The sequence below is a fragment of the Felis catus genome, chromosome C1, assembly GCF_018350175.1.
Source record: "Felis catus isolate Fca126 chromosome C1, F.catus_Fca126_mat1.0, whole genome shotgun sequence".
Lineage (NCBI taxonomy): Eukaryota > Metazoa > Chordata > Mammalia > Carnivora > Felidae > Felis > Felis catus.
The window spans coordinates 187067916-187089034 of NC_058375.1; the positions used below are offsets into that span (position 1 = coordinate 187067916).

At 39.6% G+C, this 21119-nt stretch overlaps 1 protein-coding gene across 4 annotated transcripts in view; it reads left to right on the top strand.

Annotated features, from left to right (window-relative positions):
* CASP10 (caspase 10) overlaps positions 1 to 21119 on the top strand; it is a 56969-nt gene that overhangs the window by 17597 nt on the left and 18253 nt on the right. The window contains exons 1-6 of one of the 4 annotated variants that reach the window (XM_045034266.1): positions 930 to 948; positions 7313 to 7367; positions 8783 to 9136; positions 10933 to 11026; positions 16567 to 16702; positions 20222 to 20331. In XM_045034266.1, coding sequence (XP_044890201.1) covers positions 8790 to 9136; positions 10933 to 11026; positions 16567 to 16702; positions 20222 to 20331 — 687 coding nt within the window. In that variant the 5' untranslated portion in view covers positions 930 to 948; positions 7313 to 7367; positions 8783 to 8789. Of the gene's footprint in view, positions 1 to 929; positions 949 to 6920; positions 7368 to 8782; positions 9137 to 10932; positions 11027 to 16566; positions 16703 to 20221; positions 20358 to 21119 lie in introns of those variants that run through there. The other 3 variants (XM_045034265.1, XM_045034268.1, XR_006583475.1) reach the window with 3 other exon arrangements.

Below are 21119 nucleotides of genomic sequence, written 5' to 3' on the forward strand. Positions count from 1 at the left end.
AAAATTAAAATTAAAAAAATATTAAAATTAAAACTTAAAACACACACACACACACACACAAATAGAATAGACGATTCTAGATCCTAGGCGTGTTTTGGTCTGGATGTTGAAAGTGGTTTGACCGATTAGAGAAAAAAAGTGGGGGGGGAGAAAAAAAAAGAAATTGTTTGAGAATTTGAAAAAATGAATACATTGAAGTAGACTAAAATGAGATGATGGGGGTAAAATAGAATTTGAAAAAATATACACAAAAGAAAGAATATAGTAGAAAAAAATTGAAAGAAAAATATTTTTAATAAAAATTAAAAATAAATATGAATTTTTTCATTTTATGTATTTAAGAAAAAAGAAAAGAAATGAAAAAGAGAAAAAAGATAAAAAAGAAAAAGAGAAAAAAGAGAAAAGAAAAAAAGAAATCATTTGAAAATTTGAAAAAGTGAATACACTGTAGTAGAATAAAATAAAATGATGGCAGTAAGATAGAATTTGAACAAATTTACATAAAAGCAAAAAACATAGTATACAAAATTAAATAAATATATTTTTAAAAGAAATTGAATGTAAAAATGAAGTTTTCTCTTTCTGCATTCAAGAAAATGAAAAGAAATGAGAAAGAGAAAAAAGAGAAAGAAAAAAAAGGAAATTGTTTGAAAATTTGAAAAGGTGAGTACACTGAAGTAGACCAATATAAAATGATGGAAGTAAAGTAGAATTTGAAAAAAATTACACAAAAGTAAAAAATATAGTAATAAAAATTGAAGACAGATATTTTTAATAAAAATTGAAAATAAAAATGAATTTTTTCTCTTTCTGTATTCAAGAAAAAGAAAAGAATTGTAAAAGAGGAAAAGGAAAAAGAAAAAAAAGATAAAAAAAGAAAAAAAATTGAATAGATGAACCTGCTAACAGATTGAAGTAGGACTGAAATTGCTTCATTTTCCCCTACAGGTCAGTCTATGTAGCTCTTTATAGTCCATAAATTAAGCCTGGTGGTGAGGCTTGTGTTCTTGAAGAGCAATGTTGGCCGAGTTGGGTGGGGCTCAGTGTAACAGCTCTGCTCTCCACTAGATGGCGCTGCTAGCCTACTGGGGTGGATTGTTGCGGTGCTCGTAGATGCGTATGCACATTCGCGGGAGCAGTGAAAATGGTGCCACCCAGCTACCCAGTCTGTTCTCCTGGATCAGCAATTGCACACCGGTCCTCTGTCTTTAGCTCTCGTCCACTCCTGTTTTTTCACTCTCTGTGACCAGGCCTGAGGCAGTACTGCTCTCCCAAATTTTGTGTCAGAAGTGGCTGTTTTCCCCGGCCCCTTACTTCCGAAGGACTGCGGCTTTGACCCATTCGGCCCCTCTGTGGGAGGGTCTCACCGAGCAATGGCTGAATGAGGAATGGCCGAATGTCGGCTGCACCCAGGAACGCCTGCTGGGCCATGCTGTTGCCAGTGCCCCGAGACTGCGGCCAGGTGCCAGCCCGCCCCCAAAAAAGTTCACGAGACAGTGTAGCAGCAGCATTTCAGGGATTATGGAAAATCACAACACAATCTGGCACCAGGCTTTACCCCCAACGACCTTGTCCCAGCACCAGCGAATGTGGCTGCCTTCCAGGGTCTTCTGGGACCAGGTGGCTTCAATAGTCTCTACCAAATGCCCCCCAGCAGTGGAACTGCTTTTCCCTGTGTGGCCCGAGAACCTCCCAGACCCCACTCTGTTCCTGGGGATTTGCCCTTCCCACCAGAACATCGCCAGGTATCAAGCTGCAGAGTTGCAGCCTTTGCGCTACCCTTGTTTACAGTCTTTTTTTTTTTTTTTTAATTTTTTTTTTCAACTTTTATTTATTTTTGGGACAGAGAGAGAGAGAGCATGAACGGGGGAGGGGCAGAGAGAGAGGGAGACACAGAATCGGAAGCAGGCTCCAGGCTCCGAGCCATCAGCCCAGAGCCTGACGCGGGGCTCGAACTCACGGACCGCGAGATCGTGACCTGGCTGAAGTCGGACGCTTAACTGACTGCGCCACCCAGGCGCCCCTGTTTACAGTCTTAATGGAATTTAAACCTTCTCCTTTCTCCTTTCTCCCTTTTTAGTTTAGTCCCTGTGGCTGTTTGCAATTTTCCACTTTCTCTCCAGCTGCTTTTGGGGAGGGGTGCTTTTCCCATATGCTCCCCCCCTCCCCAGTCTCTGTCCTCTCTCTGCCCGCAAAAGGGGTTCCCCACCTTTAGTGGCTTCTTGCTCCCCAAGTTCAGCTCCCTGCGCCACGTACCCGCTGAATTCTGTGGTTCAGGTTGTGCAGATTGTTGTGTTAATCCTCCGATCAGTTTTCTAGGTGTGTAGGATGGTTTAGTGTCGGTCTGGCTGTATTTCATGGACACAAGACACACAAAAAGCTTCCACGCTGTTCCGCCATCTTGGCTCCTCCAAATCCTTTCCCATTTTTAATTGATTATCTTTTTACTGTTCTGGTATAAGTATCGCTTATATATTCTGGATACTAGTCTCTTATCAGATAGAAGATTTGCAAATAGTTTCTTCCATTCTGGGGATTGTCTTTTCACTTTCTAAATAGGGTCTCTTCTAGCACAAAATTTGTATATTTTGATGATGTCTAATTGATGTATTTTTTCTTTTGCTGCTTAAAAGTTTTGGCATTATATGTCCAAAACTATTGCTATTAGGCAAGGTCATGAAGAGTTACTCTTATATTTTCTTGTAAGAGTTTTATGATTTTAGTTCTTACATTTAGGTCTCTGACCCATTTTGAGTTATCTTTTGATTCTTTTTTTTTTAGCAGCATTAAAAATATTTTACTCTTTTAACCACATCCACCTAGTTCCCTAGTGAATCCAATGTTAATCTGTTAAAATCTTTTAGTAAATATCATTATCTTGTGGAACTTTGAGGTTTTTGTCACCTCAGAATTACCGAGCTTCTTGTCCCAAGCTCACTTAATTTTTTTTGAGGGGGAGGGGCAGAGAGAGACTCTCAAGGAGGCTCCATGATAAATGCTGAGCCTGATGCAGGGCTTTATCCCACGGCCCTGGGATCATGACCTGACCTGAAATCAAGAGTCAGATGCTCAACCGACTGAGCCACCCAGGCACCGCCCCCCTGCCCCCAGCTCACTTAAAAGTAAGATGGACTGGGGTAGGGCGAAATTAAAGATTAGCTTACTAATTCTACATTTGGGTTCATCCAAAGAAAATAATTTTAAGATGTTTTAACTAATTTAATTTATTTTAAATAAAAAAATGTGCCAAGATTTGTCTGTAAGTATCTTCTTTTTTTAATGTTAATTAATTTATTTTTGGCGGGGGGAGAGGCGGAGAAGGGAGAGACAGAGTCTCAAGCAGGCTCCACACTGTGAATGCAGAGCCTGACATGGGGTTCCATTGCATGGAACTGCAAGATCCTGACCTGAGCGGAGCTCAGGAGTCTGATGCTTAGCGGACTGAGTCACCCAGGCACCCCTCTATAAGTATCTTCTATGCAGCATTGTTCACAATAGCAAAAACTTGGAAACAAATTGGATGTCTGATAATTAGAAATTGGTTAAATACATATGGAATATCCATGGAAGGGAATATCATGTAGCCACTATACATCATGTTTTCAAAGATTATGTAATGATATGGGAAAAAATGTGTGTTATTAAGTGAAAAAAGAAAATTGTACAGCATAATTAAATTTTTGGCAAATAATATACACATAAGAATGTGAAAGAATATATACTAAAATTTTAAGGTAGTTATAGACTACAAGTGACTGTATGTTTCTCCATTTTCCAGCTTTTCTACATTAAATACTGGAAGTTTACCTTCTCTTTTTTAATGACCACTTTTGTAATAAGAAAAGGGACATATTAAAACAGGTCAGTCTGTATTATAGTGAATCCAAAATGGGCCACATTTTACTTGTCTCCTGCCAGTTCACTAGTTAGAGATCTCTGCTGGGATCCTTGCCAGAGAAAGTCTTCCACTTTGGTACTTGGCTTCACCATGCTCCCATGAATAAAATTGTTTCTGGCAAGGTCTGGAGTGTGTGGATAAGGTGTGGAGGTCCTGGAAGTTTGGGATGGGATGGCTAATCAAAATAATCTGCTACCTCAGGACCAGGGTTGAAGTGCAAGTTTTAGGGCACAGAGCTCTTCTCCAGTTCATACACCTACCTTCCCCATCACCTGTGTCCATTTTTTAGTTCAGGAGTCTTTACACTTATAAAGTTTCCTTTTATAAATTTTGAGGGTGGAGAACCTGGACCAAAGCCTGGTTGTAAAGAAAAACCTTCTATTGCCACCACCAGCCACTCTCAAGGCAGAACTGAAAAGAAACAACCCAGTATTTCCTCTTTGTCACCAGGGTAGTAGCAGACTCCCATCGCTATAAAAGGCTATGTAGGTTTTGACTAGCTCTTCATGTAGACCCAGCTGACTGTGACCAATAAGGAAAGATGCTGTAAGAAATGTTTATTCTTTCCACTATTATCAACTTGCCATCAGCACGTCCTCAGTAACTGTGTTCCAAATTGGAAGAAGTATGAAATATTCAATACAAATGACATGGCACACGGTCTCACCTCTGTAAACTTGGTTTGAGTGTTTCCACTGAGCACTAGGATAAAAGTTTAAGTTTTACTTCATTTGTCTCTATTCTACTTCTACTTTCCAGGCTTAGCTCAATACCTCCTCCTCCAAGGCATCTTCGTCAGGATCCATCCTTTGTTCCTTGGGGCTTTTGTGGCATTTAGGTGAAGCCCCGTGGCAGCGTCACCATGCCCTGCCCAATGTTTACAGACATTATGTCACATGGAGTTACAGGCGGCAGTAGCCTTGGGATCAACAGCTTTGGGATGATAGCAAGATACTTAGCATCTCTGAACTTTGATTTCATCATCTACTGAATGGACTAATAATGTTGACTTTATACAGTTAATCAGAAAAGAAGAGGTGAAAAAATGGTAGTAGTCATAATTATTTGAAGGCAGACATTGCATTGTATTCACTTTCTTCCTAACTGTGCCCAGTTCTGTGCTTTGCACTTAGGAAGAGGTTACTAAATAGTTAATATTGTTGAACAAAAGTTGAAAGGCCTTATGTACTTTATTGTGTCATACACAATCATTTCCTCAAGCCACATTCAGGTTTTTCACACTTGCTTCCAGTTTTCACACTTACAGAGCAATTTAATCTCTCTTTCCCCCTCCCTCCTTCTTCCCTCTCTTTTCTTTCCTTCCTTCCTTCTTTTCTTACATCCTTCCTTCCTTCCTTCCTTCCTTCCTTCCTTCCTTCCTTCCTTCCTCTAGACTTCAAGTTATAGGATTATTTTATTTTTTTTAAGTTTATTTATTTATTTTGAGGTGGGGAGAGGCAGAGAGAGGGAGAATAAGAGAATCCCAAAAAGCTCCACACTGCCAGTGTGGAGCCAACTTGGGGTTCCAACCCACAAACTGTGAGATCATGACCTGAGCCAAAACCAAGAGTCTGCCACTTAACCGACTGAACTACCCAGGCACCCCTCAAGTTGTAAGCTTTTTAAAAATTGAACTACAATTGACATACAATATCCTATTAGTTTCAAGTATACCTAATAGTGATTCTATATTTTTATACATTATGGAATGATTCCCATGTTAAGTATAGTTACCATCTATCACTACACAGAGTGGTTACAAAATTACTGACTATATTTCCTATGCTCTATGTTACATTCCCATCACTTACTTATTTTATAATTGAAAGTTTCTACCTCTTAATCTCCTTCACGTATTTTGGTTGCCCCCCAACCCTCACTCTAGTAACCAACAGTTTCCTGTATCTATGAGTCTGTTACTGTTTTGTTTGTTTGTTCATTTGTTTTGTTTTTTAGATTCTGCATGTAAGTAAAATCACATGGTATTTGTCTTTCTCTGATTGGCTTATTTCACTTAGCATAATACACTTGAGGTCTATCCACGTTGCAAATGGCAAGATTTCATTCATTTTTATAGTTGAGTAATAGGGCTCATCTTTCTTAAACACAGAAATTCTCTGGATGATGCCAAGGATATGAGAATGGCACTTTAATATATTTGTTAATAAAGCATCATAAATCTTACTTCTTTTTCAGAGATAAAATACCTTTCTAAGATTCTGTGCTTCTTCCCAGAGCTCTGCACGTTTGAATTAGTTGAATTATAGTATAGTGAATTAGAGTCAGGTTTGCTGGTTTAAATTATGGCTTTCCCACTAGCTCACTGTGTCAAATTACTTAACCTTTCTGTGTCTTAGTTTTCACATCTTAAAAGAGCGTTCATACTAGTAGTATTTATCTTAGAGACTTGAGATGATTGAATGAAAATATAGTACCTGGCACATGGTAGTTGCCATATAAGTATTAGGTATTGTTTTTATTCTTAGAAATAATGTCTCCAAAGTCTCTTTCCTGCTGCATTGAATGTGCTACGAGGCCAAAGATTTCATTGACTTTGTCTGCTGTTAATTGAGTTCCCTGAAAATACCTCCAAACGGGCTTATAGTCTAGCTCTCCCTCTTTTTTTTTGTCTTAAAAATGTTTTTATTTGCACATGCAATTTTTTGAGAAAGAGTTAATATGGCTGACCACCCTTTCTTGAGCTTTTTGGGTTTTATTTTAAAGGTTAAATGAGTTTGGGGGAGGAGATGGTGAGGAAAATATTCCTCCTTCTTTCCTTCCTTTTCTTTCTTTCTTTCTTTCTTTCTTTCTTTCTTTCTTTCTTTCTTTCTTTCTTTCTCCTTCCATCCTTCCCTCCTTCCTCTCTCTTCCTCCTTCCCTGCTTCCTCTTTCTCTTTTCTTTTTTTTTCTTTTCTTTTCTCTTTCTTTCTTTCTTTCTTTCTTTCTTTCTTTCTTTCTTTCTTTCTTTTTTCTTTCTTTCTTTCTTTCTTTCCCTCCTTCTCTCATATCCTCTCCTTCTCTCCTTTTCCAATTCTCTCTCTTTCTTTTTTGATTCTCCAATCTTAGTGATCCAAGGGAAAGGCTAAAAACACTTAGTGTCTTCCAAGAGTTCATTTGCAGCCGTCTTTGGTTTAACCTGGGAAAATCCCTAGCTGTCCGGCCGGAAAGTTGTAACTCTTGCCTTTAGGAGGCGCTGTTTGTCAGAGTTATCCTAAACCTGGAAAAGGGAGGGGGAGAGGCCGTCAAGGGAGCTATGACGTGAGCAGGAAGTTAATTATCAAGTTACCCGAACCGGGACATCCAGTTTTCACTTGCATAGGCAGAAAGTCTTGAGTTCTCTTCCCGCGCAAATGGGAGCTTCCCTGGAACGTGGATTACACAGAGAATTTTAATTTCTTAAAAACTTGTTTTCAGGCAGTTTCCCCCGGAACCATTTACCTCCAGAGGACGAGCGGAATTTGATCTGAAGGTATGTGATTAGCACCTTTCCCCTGCTGAGGTCTTACACGCTAGCCTTGTTCCTTCCTTCAGTTTTAGAAACTTGCAAAAGCTCTCGTTGTCAGCAATGGCACTGTTTCTGACGGGATTTATTAGCCATGCCAGGGAAAATGAAGGTTTAAAAAGTCCCAGGAAAGTTCCAACACAGACTTCTACTGGCAGAAATATGCTAGTCCACAAATGGAGACAAAGTCTGTTAGACTCACTAAAGTTCTAGATTGGAATCTTCGGGAAACTTCAAGGCAAACGTATGCTACCTTGGAATAGGAAGACATCTCCAAAAAGCCATTCATTTGGTTTCTGGTATCACAGGCTGCTACTGGAAGGAAAGACCCCATGGATGATCACATTAAAAATAGCATTTTCTATTTTCTTGCTCTCTCTTTCTAAAAATAAGCTCTATGCCCAATGTGGGGTTTGTTCTCACAGCCCTTAGATGAAGAGCTGACTGAGCCAGACAGGCACCTCTCTGTTTTCTTTTTCTAACAACAAAAGTAATGTGTGTTTGTTGCAGAAAATCTGAGAAACTCAGAGAGGAGCCTGGAAGAAAAGTTATTTGTAATTATACCACCTAGGTATAACCATTTTTTGTTATCGATATTGTGTTTTGTTATGTTCTTCTTCCTTTAGAAAGTGGTTTCTTGTTTCTAAATAGCTCAGTTTCGAGAAGAGAGTATATACCTTGAGGTCTTATAGTACGAATTATATTACACTGAAAAATTTTATCACTTCATTGCTCCTTTGATTCGAATGGAATTTGGTATAGAAAATACCATATGAACTTTATGAACTAATCCGGTAGAAATATTGATTTAGGTAATTTGTGACTTCCTTCACTGATCTGAGCAACTCTTGTTTAAAACCACCCTTTGGAGTCTAGGATTATGGCTTCTCTTTTTTGTGAGATACAAACCTGGCCCATTATGGTTAGCAGTGTTACCTCATCCTTCAATTGGTAGACACTTATGAAATATAAAACCCGAGACTGCTTTATTTCTAAAATGAAAGGCATAAATCTGAGCACTATTTCTGCCATTTGGTGGAAGTGAATTAAGAGCTCTAACAGGGAGAAATTGTGCTTTGTCATTCTCCCTTTTGACTAGCGCCCACCAGGGGCATTTTGATTTGGGAGAAATAAAAGTAGGTTGAGTTCCAAAAAAAGCTCCTTCCAGACCTCCAGAAGGGTTAACATAGAAGTGCTGTGGTTGAAGGTTGGTTGGTTTTTTTTTTTTTTTTGCCTATTGGTTTTTGAAATAATTTCACAGGAATTTTTATTTTTCAGCACTTCCAGGAAATTCTAATGCCTGGCATGGAGGAGGCCGGGGAAGTGGGGTTCTGTGGATCCTTTTTCTCTTATGTGCTGCCCCACCTCTCTGTCTCTTTCAGGCTGGCCATGACATCTCAAGGTCAAAGTTTGAGGTTCCGTTCAGATGATAATTGTCAAGTGAACTTCCGTGAGAAGCTTCTGATTATTGATTCAAACCTGGAGGCCCAAGATGTGGAGGGCTTGAAGTTTCTCTGCCGAGACTGGATCTCCCACAAGAAGCTGGAGAAGTCCAGCTCAGCCTCGGATATTTTTGATCATCTGTTGGCAGAGGAGCTGCTGAGTGAGGAAGACCCCTTCTTCCTAGCAGAACTCCTCTATATACTCAAACAGAATTCGCTGCTGCGGTACCTCCGCCAAAGCAGAGAGCAAGTGGAGAGTTTGCTGCCCACCCGAAGGAGGGTCTCTCTGTTCAGGTGAGGAGGGGTCTGTGATCAAGACAGGGGGGTTTTTCCATCTAGCTAGTGTTCATTCAGGCCACTGGGCTTTGAAAGGAGGTTGGGATTAAGATCTTTTTCTTATCTACCTCCTTGGATGCTTCCGAACCAGGAGATCTCTCAGCTTCCAGCACTAATGAGATGAAAAGTTGGGAGGTCAGCAAAGTTCTGGGCCTGGTAGTGGCTTCCCTTGGTTTGCTTCTCACCGCCAAATGAAGCCTGCCTCAGCATAGCAGGGCCCGTGCTTTCCTTTTACCCTCTGTACTCCCAGACAGCCCTTCCTCCCGTGAGTCATTGCGGGGATTTGAGAGGAGATAATGCATGCGTGGGGCCAAATAAGCAAAATGAAAAAGGGGATGTGTCTCTAAGGCAGGGAAGGACACCATTTATGCCATGTCCAGTTTTAAATGTTCATACCCTTTTGTATGAAACCCAGAAGGGTAAAATATAGACGTTTTACACAAGGGGTGAAATATAGGGATCAGGTTTATAATGGGTCAGACCTTAGATAACACTATTTTTTTTCATTTAATTAAAAACATTTTTTAATTGAGATATAATTGACCTATAACATTGTAATAGTTTTAGGTATACCACATAATGATGGGATATATTTATATATTGTGAAATGATCACCACAGTAAGTTTGACATCCATCACCACACATAGTTACAAAGTTTTTTTGCTTGTGGTGAGAATTTTTAGAATCTTCTTTTTTAGCAACTTTTAAATATATAACGCAGTACAGTGACCCTTGAACAATGGGGGGTTAAGGTGCTGATCCCCACACAGCCAAAAATCCAGCAAAACTTTGGAGTCCCCTCCAATTTCACTACTACTGTTGACCAGAAGCCCCATAGATAACATAAACAGTTAACACATATTGTGTATGTCACATGTATTATATATTGCATTCTTAGAATAAGCTAGAGTAAAGGAAATGTTATTAAGAAAATCATAAGGAAGAGTAAATACATCTATAGTACTGTACTGTATTTATCCAAGTTCATGGACCCTTGCAGTTAAAACCTGTGTTGTTCAAGGGTCACCTGTGTTGTTTAACTGTAGTCACCATGTTGTACAATACATCACCAGGACTTAGTCAATACGGTTTTTAATTGTCCACTGACGTATCTACATTAGAGAACTTCCCAAGGAAGAGTTGAAGTGTTATTTTGTGGCTGGGGTGACTAGAATCCTTCAGGTCTCCCTCCTTGAAGTGGCTCCCAGAATCTGAGCTATACTTGAGTCAGTGAGGGAATTCTGGAAGTCATTATTTCCACTCCGCTGGTTAAGATCTCCAGCATACAAAGGTGTTAGTGTGTGAATGGAATGTTCAGCTTTTCTGGTGGTCAGTTACATGACTCTCCAGAAGTTGGGATAGTTTCCTTTTTTTTCAACCGTGGACTTTCTATAGAATGGTATCAAGTCCTCTCTGACGAGGGCCTATAAAGTAAGCCTGAATTCCTAGAATGCGGTCAGGAGATGGGAAGGCATGCCAACATTGAGTTTTACATCTTCCTAGTGGGATGGAAAGTAGCACTGGACTTGGAATCAGAAGGACTGCCTCTACTGCTTATTATGTTATCTTTATGTAATAGACCACTTAAAGCTTAGAGTTTTAGTTTTGAATCTATACAATGGGATTTGAAATTATCTGCTCACAGGGTGTGATCATTCAAATGAGAGAAAATGTATATAAAAAAGCACTCAATTTACTGTGCTGTCCTTTGCAAGTGTGAGGCTTTACTTGTCTCTCTGGATGTATGTCTTAGAAACCTGCTGTACGAACTGTCAGAGGGAATCGGCTCAGAGAACTTAAAGGACATGGTCTTCCTTATGAGGGAATCGATTCCCAAAATCCAGATGGTAAGTGGGTCATAAAGAGTGGGGTATTTGTGAGCACTGCCTTTTAAAAAAATGTTTATTTATTTTTGAGAGAGAGAGAGAGATTGTGAATAGGAGAAGGTCAGAGAGAGAGAGAGGAAGACTGAGAATCCCAAGCAGGTTCCATGCTGTCAGCACAGAGCCTGAGTTGGGGATTGAACTCAACAAACTTTGATATCATGGCCTGAGCCAAAATCAAAAGTCAGACGCTTTCCTGACAGACCCATCCATGTGCCCCTGTGAGCACTGCCTTAATCAGTGTTGGGAATATGCTGGAAAGGGTCTTCAAGAAGGGTTTATATTTGTAGGAGATGATACCATACAGTGCTTAGGAACATTGACTTTGGTGTTGGATGGGCCTGGATTCTAGTCCTGGTTCTGTGACTAATGCCTCGATGTGGGGCAAGTGATTGAACCTTTCTGAGTCTCCATTTTCTCATGTGTCATATTGTAGACAATTACACTACTTCCTTCCAGGACTGTTGGGAGAATTGGATGAAATAATGTGGGTAAAACTTTAGGGGCCTGTATTTGGCACATAGTATTCAGGTAGTAAATTGTTAACTTCTATTGGCACTCACTGTGTTTTACCATATAGAAATGTGTCGGGCACAGTAAGGAAATGAGGAGGTGGGTGGGTGGGGTAGGTCAAATGAGGACTATGTAAGGAATTCATTAAATATATTTCCTGGTGTTAGACCTGTAGACCCGAACAGGTTCATTTTGTTTAGGCTACAGTTTTTTAAGATCTTTTTTTTCCTCTTTCATACCCCTCAGGGATTTTACCCTCTGTGTCTTTTGATTAGTCACTTATGGAGGCTCCTGTCTTCTAAAAGCTGGGTGTGGGTTCCTTGGAGTTGGTGACCAAGTCTTACTCATTGTTATAGCTCCAGAACCTTGTAGAATCTGTTACAAAATGGTGCTCTGAATGAAAGCATGAATGAATGGGATGATACAATCTTTCCCTTCTCTTTCTGAGAAAATGGCCTGGACCCTTGCTTTTATGTGATTTTATGATGAATGACTGGAGAGATTAGCAGGACGAACTAAGCCACCCTAATGGGGTTGTGCAAAGATACACTAATAACATTCTTATACTTGTTGCCCCTTGTCACAATCTACTAATTTTTTCCCTTAGATACTCTCTGAAAGTTCTGATATCTTTCTTTTTTTTTTTTTTTTTACACTTTTTTCTTTTATCTTTTTATTCTTAAAAAAACCCCCAACAAAACACAAGTGTAGAAAAATGAATAAAATACACATACAGATTAAAGAATTGTTATAAGGCTAATCCTCTTGAAACCACTACCCAGGTCAGGAATTTGAATTTTGCCAGCTGTTCTAGAAACCCCTCCACTTGTCCCATTCCAATCACAGCCCCTTACTTACCACCCGCTAGAAGAAACCACTGTTTTGGCTTTTATGGTAACAATGTTCTTATGTGTCTTTACGACTTTATCATTTACCTGTGCATCCCTAGATGTCAAGTTTAGTCTTGGCCAGTTTATTTCTTTTGAGTGTCTTTTAATCTGTAGGTTAAACCCCCTTCCCCCAATCCCTTTCTTTTTCTTAAAATGTGTCTGTTGAAGAACCCCAGGACACCTGGCCAGTAGAATTTCCCCCAGTCTGAGTTTTGCTGATTGCGTGTGCTTGGTACAGTTCAATGTGCTCCTCTGTCCCCTGTATTTCCTGCAAATCGGCAGCTGGATTCAGAGTCTGAATGTCTCCGCATTGATTTCCTGTAGTTTGAAAGTGCTCCAGATTATTCTGATAATATTTTCTCCTAGCTTGGAACATCCTCTTGTGATTTCTCTAGTGTCTGGGTTTATAAATAAAATGAACCCACTCTCTGTGGTTACACTTCTCTCTGCGTCATGGACAGAAGTCCATACTCCCCATAGCAGGATAAGGGATGAGGAGATGGGCAGGAATCCCTGATATGCTCCACACCAAGCCGTGATTTTCTACTAGGAAAAACAGGGGGATGTATTTCTTCTTGTACTTCCTCCATGGGTTTTAGACCTTAGCTTGCAGGCATCTGTGGTTGGTTGCCAGAAGTATTCCAAACATTTTGCCCCCTGCTAAATTAGCTTTTAAGTCATTGAAGGCCCATGTTCAGGCAGCCAAATGATTTTATGCTTTTCTCATTCAGTACAGGAGTAAAGGGAGAAATCACTGTATTTCGCTGTGGCATAGAACTATGGAAATACCCGGTCAGATTCAGGAAAAGCACACTTCCTTCTTGGGTTCCAAATGAGCTCAGCTTTATTTCGAAGGAGATCTATTTTGCCATGTGAGAATTGTGGGTGAGTTATATACCTGAGATAATCCAGGTTGATCTCAACTGGACTTTGAGATCAGGCTAGCCTTCTGAAGTATGTAAAGGACAGTCTCTAAGCAGCTAGATGAGTTTCTATATGGGGGCTTAATAAGACTCCATTATCTGCAGTTGCCATTGCAAAAACTTTTGTTACTGAAATAAATTATTAAGCAGCTGGGTGGGGGGGCCCTGAACTTCCCTCAGTCAAAAAAGGAAATGTTTTAAATTCACACAGTCTCTCCAGAGTTAGAGAAATGACCTTTGTAGGGTGTTCTAGGGCTCCTTTTTGATAACTTTCTACAGGTTCATAGCAGAATAGCTGTCTTTACACATGCTGAAAGACTCAAACAACAGTCCGGAAATCCGTTCTCAGAGTAGCAATCAACTTAGGACGTTGGATGTAAAGGAAACCACACCCAAATCTACTAGCTTAGCGAAGGAGCACAACAAAAGAGGTTTCAGACACTTCCTGCTAGTATTAACCAGAGTGGTGTTCTTAAAGTACAGACTCCATTTAAATTGCGTGGTGTGTGTGTGTGTGTGTGTGTGTGTGTGTGTGTGTGTAGAAGGTGTCATTTACCAAACATCCAATTTACTTTCCACGAAGTTATAATGAATTTCTATCATTGCTTCTGGAATCGTGTCTTAGTCCCTTTTCTTCACCCTTAGTAGGATGCTGTCAAAAATGGGGTTTCGGGGTGCCTGTGTGGCTCAGTCGGTTAAGCATCCAACTTCAGCTTGGGTCATGATCTCACAGTTCATGAGTTTAAGTCCACATTGGGCTCCAAACTGATGATGTGGAGCCTGCATGGGATTCTCTCTCCCTCTCTGCCCCTTCTGTGCTCTCTCTCTTAAAAAGAGATAAACTTAAAAAAAAAAGAAAGTTTAAAAAAATGGGGTTTCTGTTTTGAGGTTCAGAGAGAGCTCATCTGCCTGTGACCTACCACAGACCCTTGTGTGGTAGATTCCTTCTGACCCCTTTGCCCAGCTGATCAGCTCTGGATGAATCTTCCTGCACATGCTCCTCTCTCCTGCTTTATTCCTGGGCCAAGCTATTGGTGTGCTAGGGCTGCAGGTGGGGGCACACACACTTCTTTTATTTATTTATTTGTTTTTGAGAGAGAGGGTGCAAGTGAGCAAGGGGCAGAGAGGGAGAGAGAGAGAATTCCAAGCAGGCTCCACACTGTCAGTGCAGAGCCTGGTATAGGGCTTGAACTCATGAACTGTGAGATTATGACCTGAGCTGAAATCAAGAGTCAGATGCTTAACTGACTGAGCCACCCAGGAGCCCTGTCTCTGGAATGTCTTAAAAAATTATAATCTCTCTTTGATCAGATGAGAACAGAAATCAAGTAATCAATTCTGTTCTTTTCCTTGGTTGTTGACATCTTGAGTACCTTATTTGAAAACACACACACACATACACACACACTCAGTAACCCTTCCTCATCCTTATGTTATTGCTCTTTCTCCCTGCCTCCCTCTACTGCCAAGCTTCTTGAAAGAATAGTTTGTATGTGCTCTTTCTCCACTAAGTCGACTCTGGGTCACATATCAATGCATTTCAATATGACTTCAACTTCCACCACTCCAATGAAACTGATCGTACTGAAGCCAACATGAACCTCCTCATAACCAGATTTGTAGTTTCACATCACTTTTCCCATGTGGTTTTCTTTGCCTGGAATGTCCTTTTCCACGCTGGCAGTGAAGACATAGTCATCCTTCAAGAATCCCCTCCCAGGGGTGCCTGGGTGGCTCAGTCATTTAAGCATCTGACTTTGGCTCAGGTCCTGATCTCACAGTTTGTGAGTTTGAGCCCCGCATTGGGCTCTGAGCTGAGAGCTCAGTGCCTGGAGCCTGCTTCAGATTCTGTGTCTCCCCTTCTCTCTGCCCCTTCCCTGCTCATGCTCTATCTCTCTCTCTCAAAAATAAACATTATAAAAAATAAATGAAAAAAAAGAGTCCTCTCCCATGTGCAGCTTTTGTGAAGCCTGCTATGTGGAATAGACGAATGATGAATAAATGAGTGATACCACCATTTGAAGTCATCTTTTTCACCCATTCCCAATTGATCTCCACAACTCACCAAATTCTATTTCAGAAATGTTTCTCAGGTCCAGTACCTCTTGCCAATATTTTCTCTCTAATCCACTTCCTTCTCCAACCTATTTCAAAACTTCTGCTAAAAATAAACGTATTCATGTTACTGTCCTCCTTAAAAACTACTTCTGCCACTCCTTGACGCGTGGGACACTTGGCCCAAACTCCTCATATACTGTATGTTCCTGCGTGGTCTGATACCAGCCCGCAGTTCTAGCCATGATCTAGCTCTCACTCAGTGTTTGTACTCAAGCTTCCTTCTCAGTGTTCCTGAACACAGTCCCTTTTTAACCGTTCAACTGTTCCATATATCTGGAGACTTCTCCCCAGTTCCCACTCTGCTGATGCTTAATGTATGCAGTGGGATAGTGTCCAGAGGTTCCTTTCTAAGCAGGTATTCTTTTCTGTGGGCTCTAATGTAATTTTGTCCCTGCATATTTTTCATAACCAGCTTAATACATTGAGAAGCCTTATTTACTGAAAAGAATATGATACCTTCCACCCCACATGTATTTCAATATTAAAATAATACTAGCTGATTTGTGTTTTTTTTCCCAGCAGTATTTAAGAAATTTTTTTTTCTTTTCAAATACCAAATATTTGCCTCTTGTTTCTTTGGTGCTTCTGTTTTGCTGCTGCCCTAATCTAATTATATCATTTACAGCTGTAAGTGACGGGCAGTCTAGCTCAATGGTTAGTTAATAAGAGAGACTTTGACATCAGACTGCCAGGTACAGATACCAGCCTTGCCACTTATTGGCTCTGTGACCTTGGACAAGTGATTGAACCTCAGTTATTTCATCTTTAAAATGTGGATTATAATAGGATCTAGGCTCATTGGCTTGTTTTTGAGGTTAATGTACAGCAAGCACTGCCTGGTATATAGTGAGTTACATATATTTGGTATTTGGTATTAATATAGATTGTATATTTTACTTGGTAATCCACCTTCCCCCATACGATTGAACCCCTCAGGGGCAAACACTCTGCCTTATTCATCATTGCAAAATCTAGTGACTAGAGGCCATGCAGGTAATGTTTAAAGAATGAATGGATCCTCAGAGGGCAAGTAAATGTGACTCCATTGATTCTCTTGCAGACCTCTCTAAGTTTCCTGGCATATCTGGAGAAACAAGCTCTAATAGATGAAGATAATCTGATGTTACTGGAGGATCTCTGCAGAAAAGTTGTACCTAACCTTATGAGAAAGATAGAAAAATATAAGAGAGAGAAAGGTAACTAGCTTACTTACACTTGGTTCTTTGCACAAGACCATGGGAATTCTTAAACTAACTGGTCATTAATGATGTTTACTCATCACTCTGATGATACTGTCTTAGAAAAGCCAGAACTCTCTCCCCATCTGCTCATTTCAGACATATTTATTGAATGCGAACTATTTATTGAACTCTGTACTAGGCAGAGTTTTAGAAGTTGGAGACACAGTAGTGTATACAGCAAAGCTTCTGCTGTCTTGGATCTTATATTCTAATGAAGAAAAGTTTTAGATAAATGTCTTTTTCTCATTCATCCGTGGGGCGAGAGTAGAGAAAATAATTTTGAATGAAATAACAAAAAAGAAGGAGGCAGAATAGCATAAGGATGAAGAATGAGGTCTATGGAGTCAGATTGCCAGGACTCCACTTATTAATGATTCAGTGGTTCTTTTCTTAGCCTTTCTGTGTTTCACTTTCCCCATCTGTAAAGTGGGGATAATAATACTATCTACCTCATGAGTGTTTTGAGAACTGAATGAAGTAATTCCTGTAAAATGCATGTCTGGCATAGCGTAAAACGTGTTGCTATGAATATGTTTGTCAGAAAGTCATGAAAACGTTCATATTCTCAGAAATTACTAACAGAGAAGAATTTTATTTCCTTGTTTTTTTCTTTAATCCTGTCTTGTAAAGGTTGTATTGCTGTCGTATTATATGGAGGTAATAGCACAACGTGGAAGTCAAAGCTGGTTGGTAAATATTTGTGTTTTTCCAGGTCTGTTTCTCCAGTGTTAAACAAGAGCTGAAATAAAAATGCATGAGTAGCTTTAATGCCACACCCATATTTTAGTTCAGTGAGTTAATCTGGTGTGCAAATGTCTTTGGCTGAAAACGAAACTAGCTAAAAGGAAACTTCTAAGAATTCTATAAATACACAATGAGTTGAGGGACAAAATATACTGTTGTTAAATTTATAAAATCTCAAACAATAATAAGGCAATGAATAAATGTATAATTTAAGTAAAAGTTATGAAAAATAAAAATGATTCTTCTAACCAAAGTTATCAAGTGAGAAATAAAAAGCAGGGAGTTGATATCGAAAATACATTTGGAACCATTACTGAATTCTGAATACAGAGATTTTTTTAAAAATTACATTGCCATTTTCCTGTAGCTAGTACCCCACACAAAATGAACAGGGTAGGTGGTCAAATTATTTTGGATATTTGAACTCTGGAGAAGGCACTCTAGTGTTTATGTAGTAAATGCCTCAGTGAATCTTGAAGCCTGAGCTTTATATCAGAAGAAGAATTCTAATTTTGATTTTTCTTTTCTACAACCTACCTGCTGTGTGATCTCTTTTGGGTGTCAAAATAAAAAAAAAAAGTTTTCCTCTACTATTATCACACCAACACTTCTGGAACACTTCTGACCTAGATGGGTATGATTTTTTTATACCAACCAATTCTCTAATTCTCTGTAGACACCAACTTGGTGTCCTATGATTTAATTCAATTCTGACAGTAACCAGAGTTAGTACACACCTTAACTAAATTAGGCTAAAGGCTCAGTGCCCTAAGACTGCCCCCTACTTCTGATGCCAGTCACAAGTTAGCGGGTCCCCAGAATACTCACGGCTTGTATCCAACTTGGCTACAAACTGATGGTTCCCATGAGCCCCTCCTCAGGTTCAGTAATTGGCTAGAAAAGCTCACAGAACTCAGGAAAACAGTTTACTAGATTATTTATGTATTATAAAAATATTTGACTCAGGAACAGCCACGTGTAGGAGGAAACGGATAGGGCAAGGTATGGGGGAAGGGAGATAAAGCTTCCAGGCCCTCTCCAGGCAGCTCACTCTCTCAGCATCTCCATGTATTTGCCAACCTGGAAGCTCTCCAAGCTCCTTCAGTTAGAGATTTTTATGGAGGCTTCATATGTAGGCATGGTTGATTGAATCATTGGCCATTATAATTTATTCAACCTCTAGGCCTTCTCCCTTTCTCAGAGGTCTGAGTGTGGGGTTGAAAGTTCTAACCCTTTGACCACAGGCAAGTAGACCCCTCTAGAGGCTGTCCAGGAGCCCCCAGTCACCAATCATCTTATTAGCATCTTATAGCAAAAGATGCTTAGCACTTCAGAGATTCCAAGGGTTTTAGGAGCTGTGTGCCAGGAAAAGGAGGGCAGAGACCAAATACATATTTATTATTATATCATAGATATCAATTAATATTTCAGTGTTGACTTTCTGTAGCCCTAAGAGTTTGGGCTTAATTCTGCCATTTAGGATTAAGGACTAAAGGACTGAAAAAATAGTAGGTATGCAGATTTTAGACTTTTCTGTAAATGAATGTGATCCAAAGGCAAAGTCCACTTTTTAAAAATGTTTATTCATTTTTTGAGAGAGAGAGAGAGAGAGAGAGAGAGAGAGAGCGTGAGTGGGGGAGGGGCAGAGAGAGAGAGGGAGACACAGAATCTGAAGCAGGCTTCATGCTCTGAGCTGTCAGCACAGAGCCCAATGCAGGGCTTGAACTCATGAACACGAGATCATGACCTGGCCAAAGTCGGACATTGAACTGACTGAGCTACCCAGATGCCCCACGTCAAAGTCCATTGTATCTGATTAGGACACAAGCTCTATTTAAGGACTGCCTGGATACTTTTCTAAGTTTTCTTGAGTCTTGGTGTTTGCTTTAGTATTTTAAATTTCTTATTAAAAGTAATGTATCATAATTATAATAAAATTAAATAAAAATTCAAATAATGACAATAGAGTTTATCTACTGCTGGCCAGTCCCCAGACCTAATCACTGGAGTATATTTTTGTAGCCTTTCTTCTATATGGAGACAGTTTGTGAGTGTGTGTGTGTGTGTGTGTGTGTGTGTAGATAGATAAATACATATATATTTAAATAAAATCATGCTAATCATATATAACTTTCTTTATTCCCACCTAATATAGCTGATATTTTCCTATGAACATAATACAGACATAGCTCATTCTTAGTAATGGTTCCATAGAAATAACTTTATATACATAACATGTTTATTATTAAAAAAACCCCATATGTATTTAATTACCACTTTTGAGTGTTTTTTCTTGATTTTTTTTCTTTTCCTCCCTTCCTTTTTTTCTTCTGTATCTTTTTTACTATGGTCTTAGTTCTGCTTTTATTTTTTGAGGTAATGCCTTTGTTATCTCTTCTTGGCCATTATCTGACACATTAAGTACCATACATTCTGAAATAGTATTTAGTACAGTATATGGTAATTTTAAGGAACTAGTAACATTATAAAATAAAAACACAAACATAATAAGAAATGAAATATAATAATACAATGAATGAAAATACTATGATAAAGAAAAACAATTTATAAATTCACATTTTTCCTAGGTATATATGTAGGCCTCTTGAAGCAAATGGCACTACAAATCTACAGGTCCCTATAAAATAATATCTTGTGATAATTGGTTACCTTGGATTACTACTAGTCAGAAGATGATTTTTGTTTTACTGTCTGTGATTCTATTTCCAGCCTCCCAGGTAGTGACACCTCCTGTTGACCAGGAAACTGAGTCATTGCATCAAGGAGAGGAAGAAGTATTTTCCCGTTCAGATGTTAACCAATTCTTTGGAGCCTTACAGGTAGGTTCAATGATGTGTTGGCAAATGTTTAATGACCAGCTCTACTCTCCACCCTCAATTCCCTATCCCAAAAAGAAAGAACAAAAAAGAGAGAGAGGAGAGAGACCCTGATTTGTAGTGTTTGGGGTAAGTGTTCCCATTATGGCTGATTTCAGGTTATTGCAGAATTTCTGAAAATCTGACAAATGGCTCTCACTAGCTGGTTTGAGTTGACTCCAGTACACCACTGGATTGCTTTGAAATGGATTGTTTTATCTGTGCAATTTGATCAAGGCCAGCTTCCTGAATGTACAGCCTGTGCAGTCCCACATTGCCCATGCTTTTCTAATGCTTAGCTGTCACTGTTTTAAAATTCTTAATAATGAGAGCTCCTGGGTGGCTCAGTCATTTGAGCATCTGACTCTTGATTCCAACTCAGGTCATGATCCCAGAGTCTTGGGATAGAAGCCCCATATCGGGCTCCTTGCTGAGCATGGAGCCTGCTTGGGATTCTCTCTCTCTCTCTCTCTCTCTCTCTCTCTCTCTCTCTCCTTCTCTCTTTGCCCCTCACCTCTGCTCTCTCTTTCCATAAAATAAAAAAAAATTTTAAACAGTTCTTTATGTATGAACAAAGGGCCTCACATTTTATCTTGCATGGAGCCCTACAAATTATGTAGCCTGTCCTTTCCAGAGAACAAGAACTGGGTTCCTTTAGTGCCCAGCAATAGAAGGGTGGATAGAGGGAAAACATTGGGAAATTTGCAATCTGTTTCATTTTCTTTTTTTTTTTCCTTTTTTTCTCCTCCTCC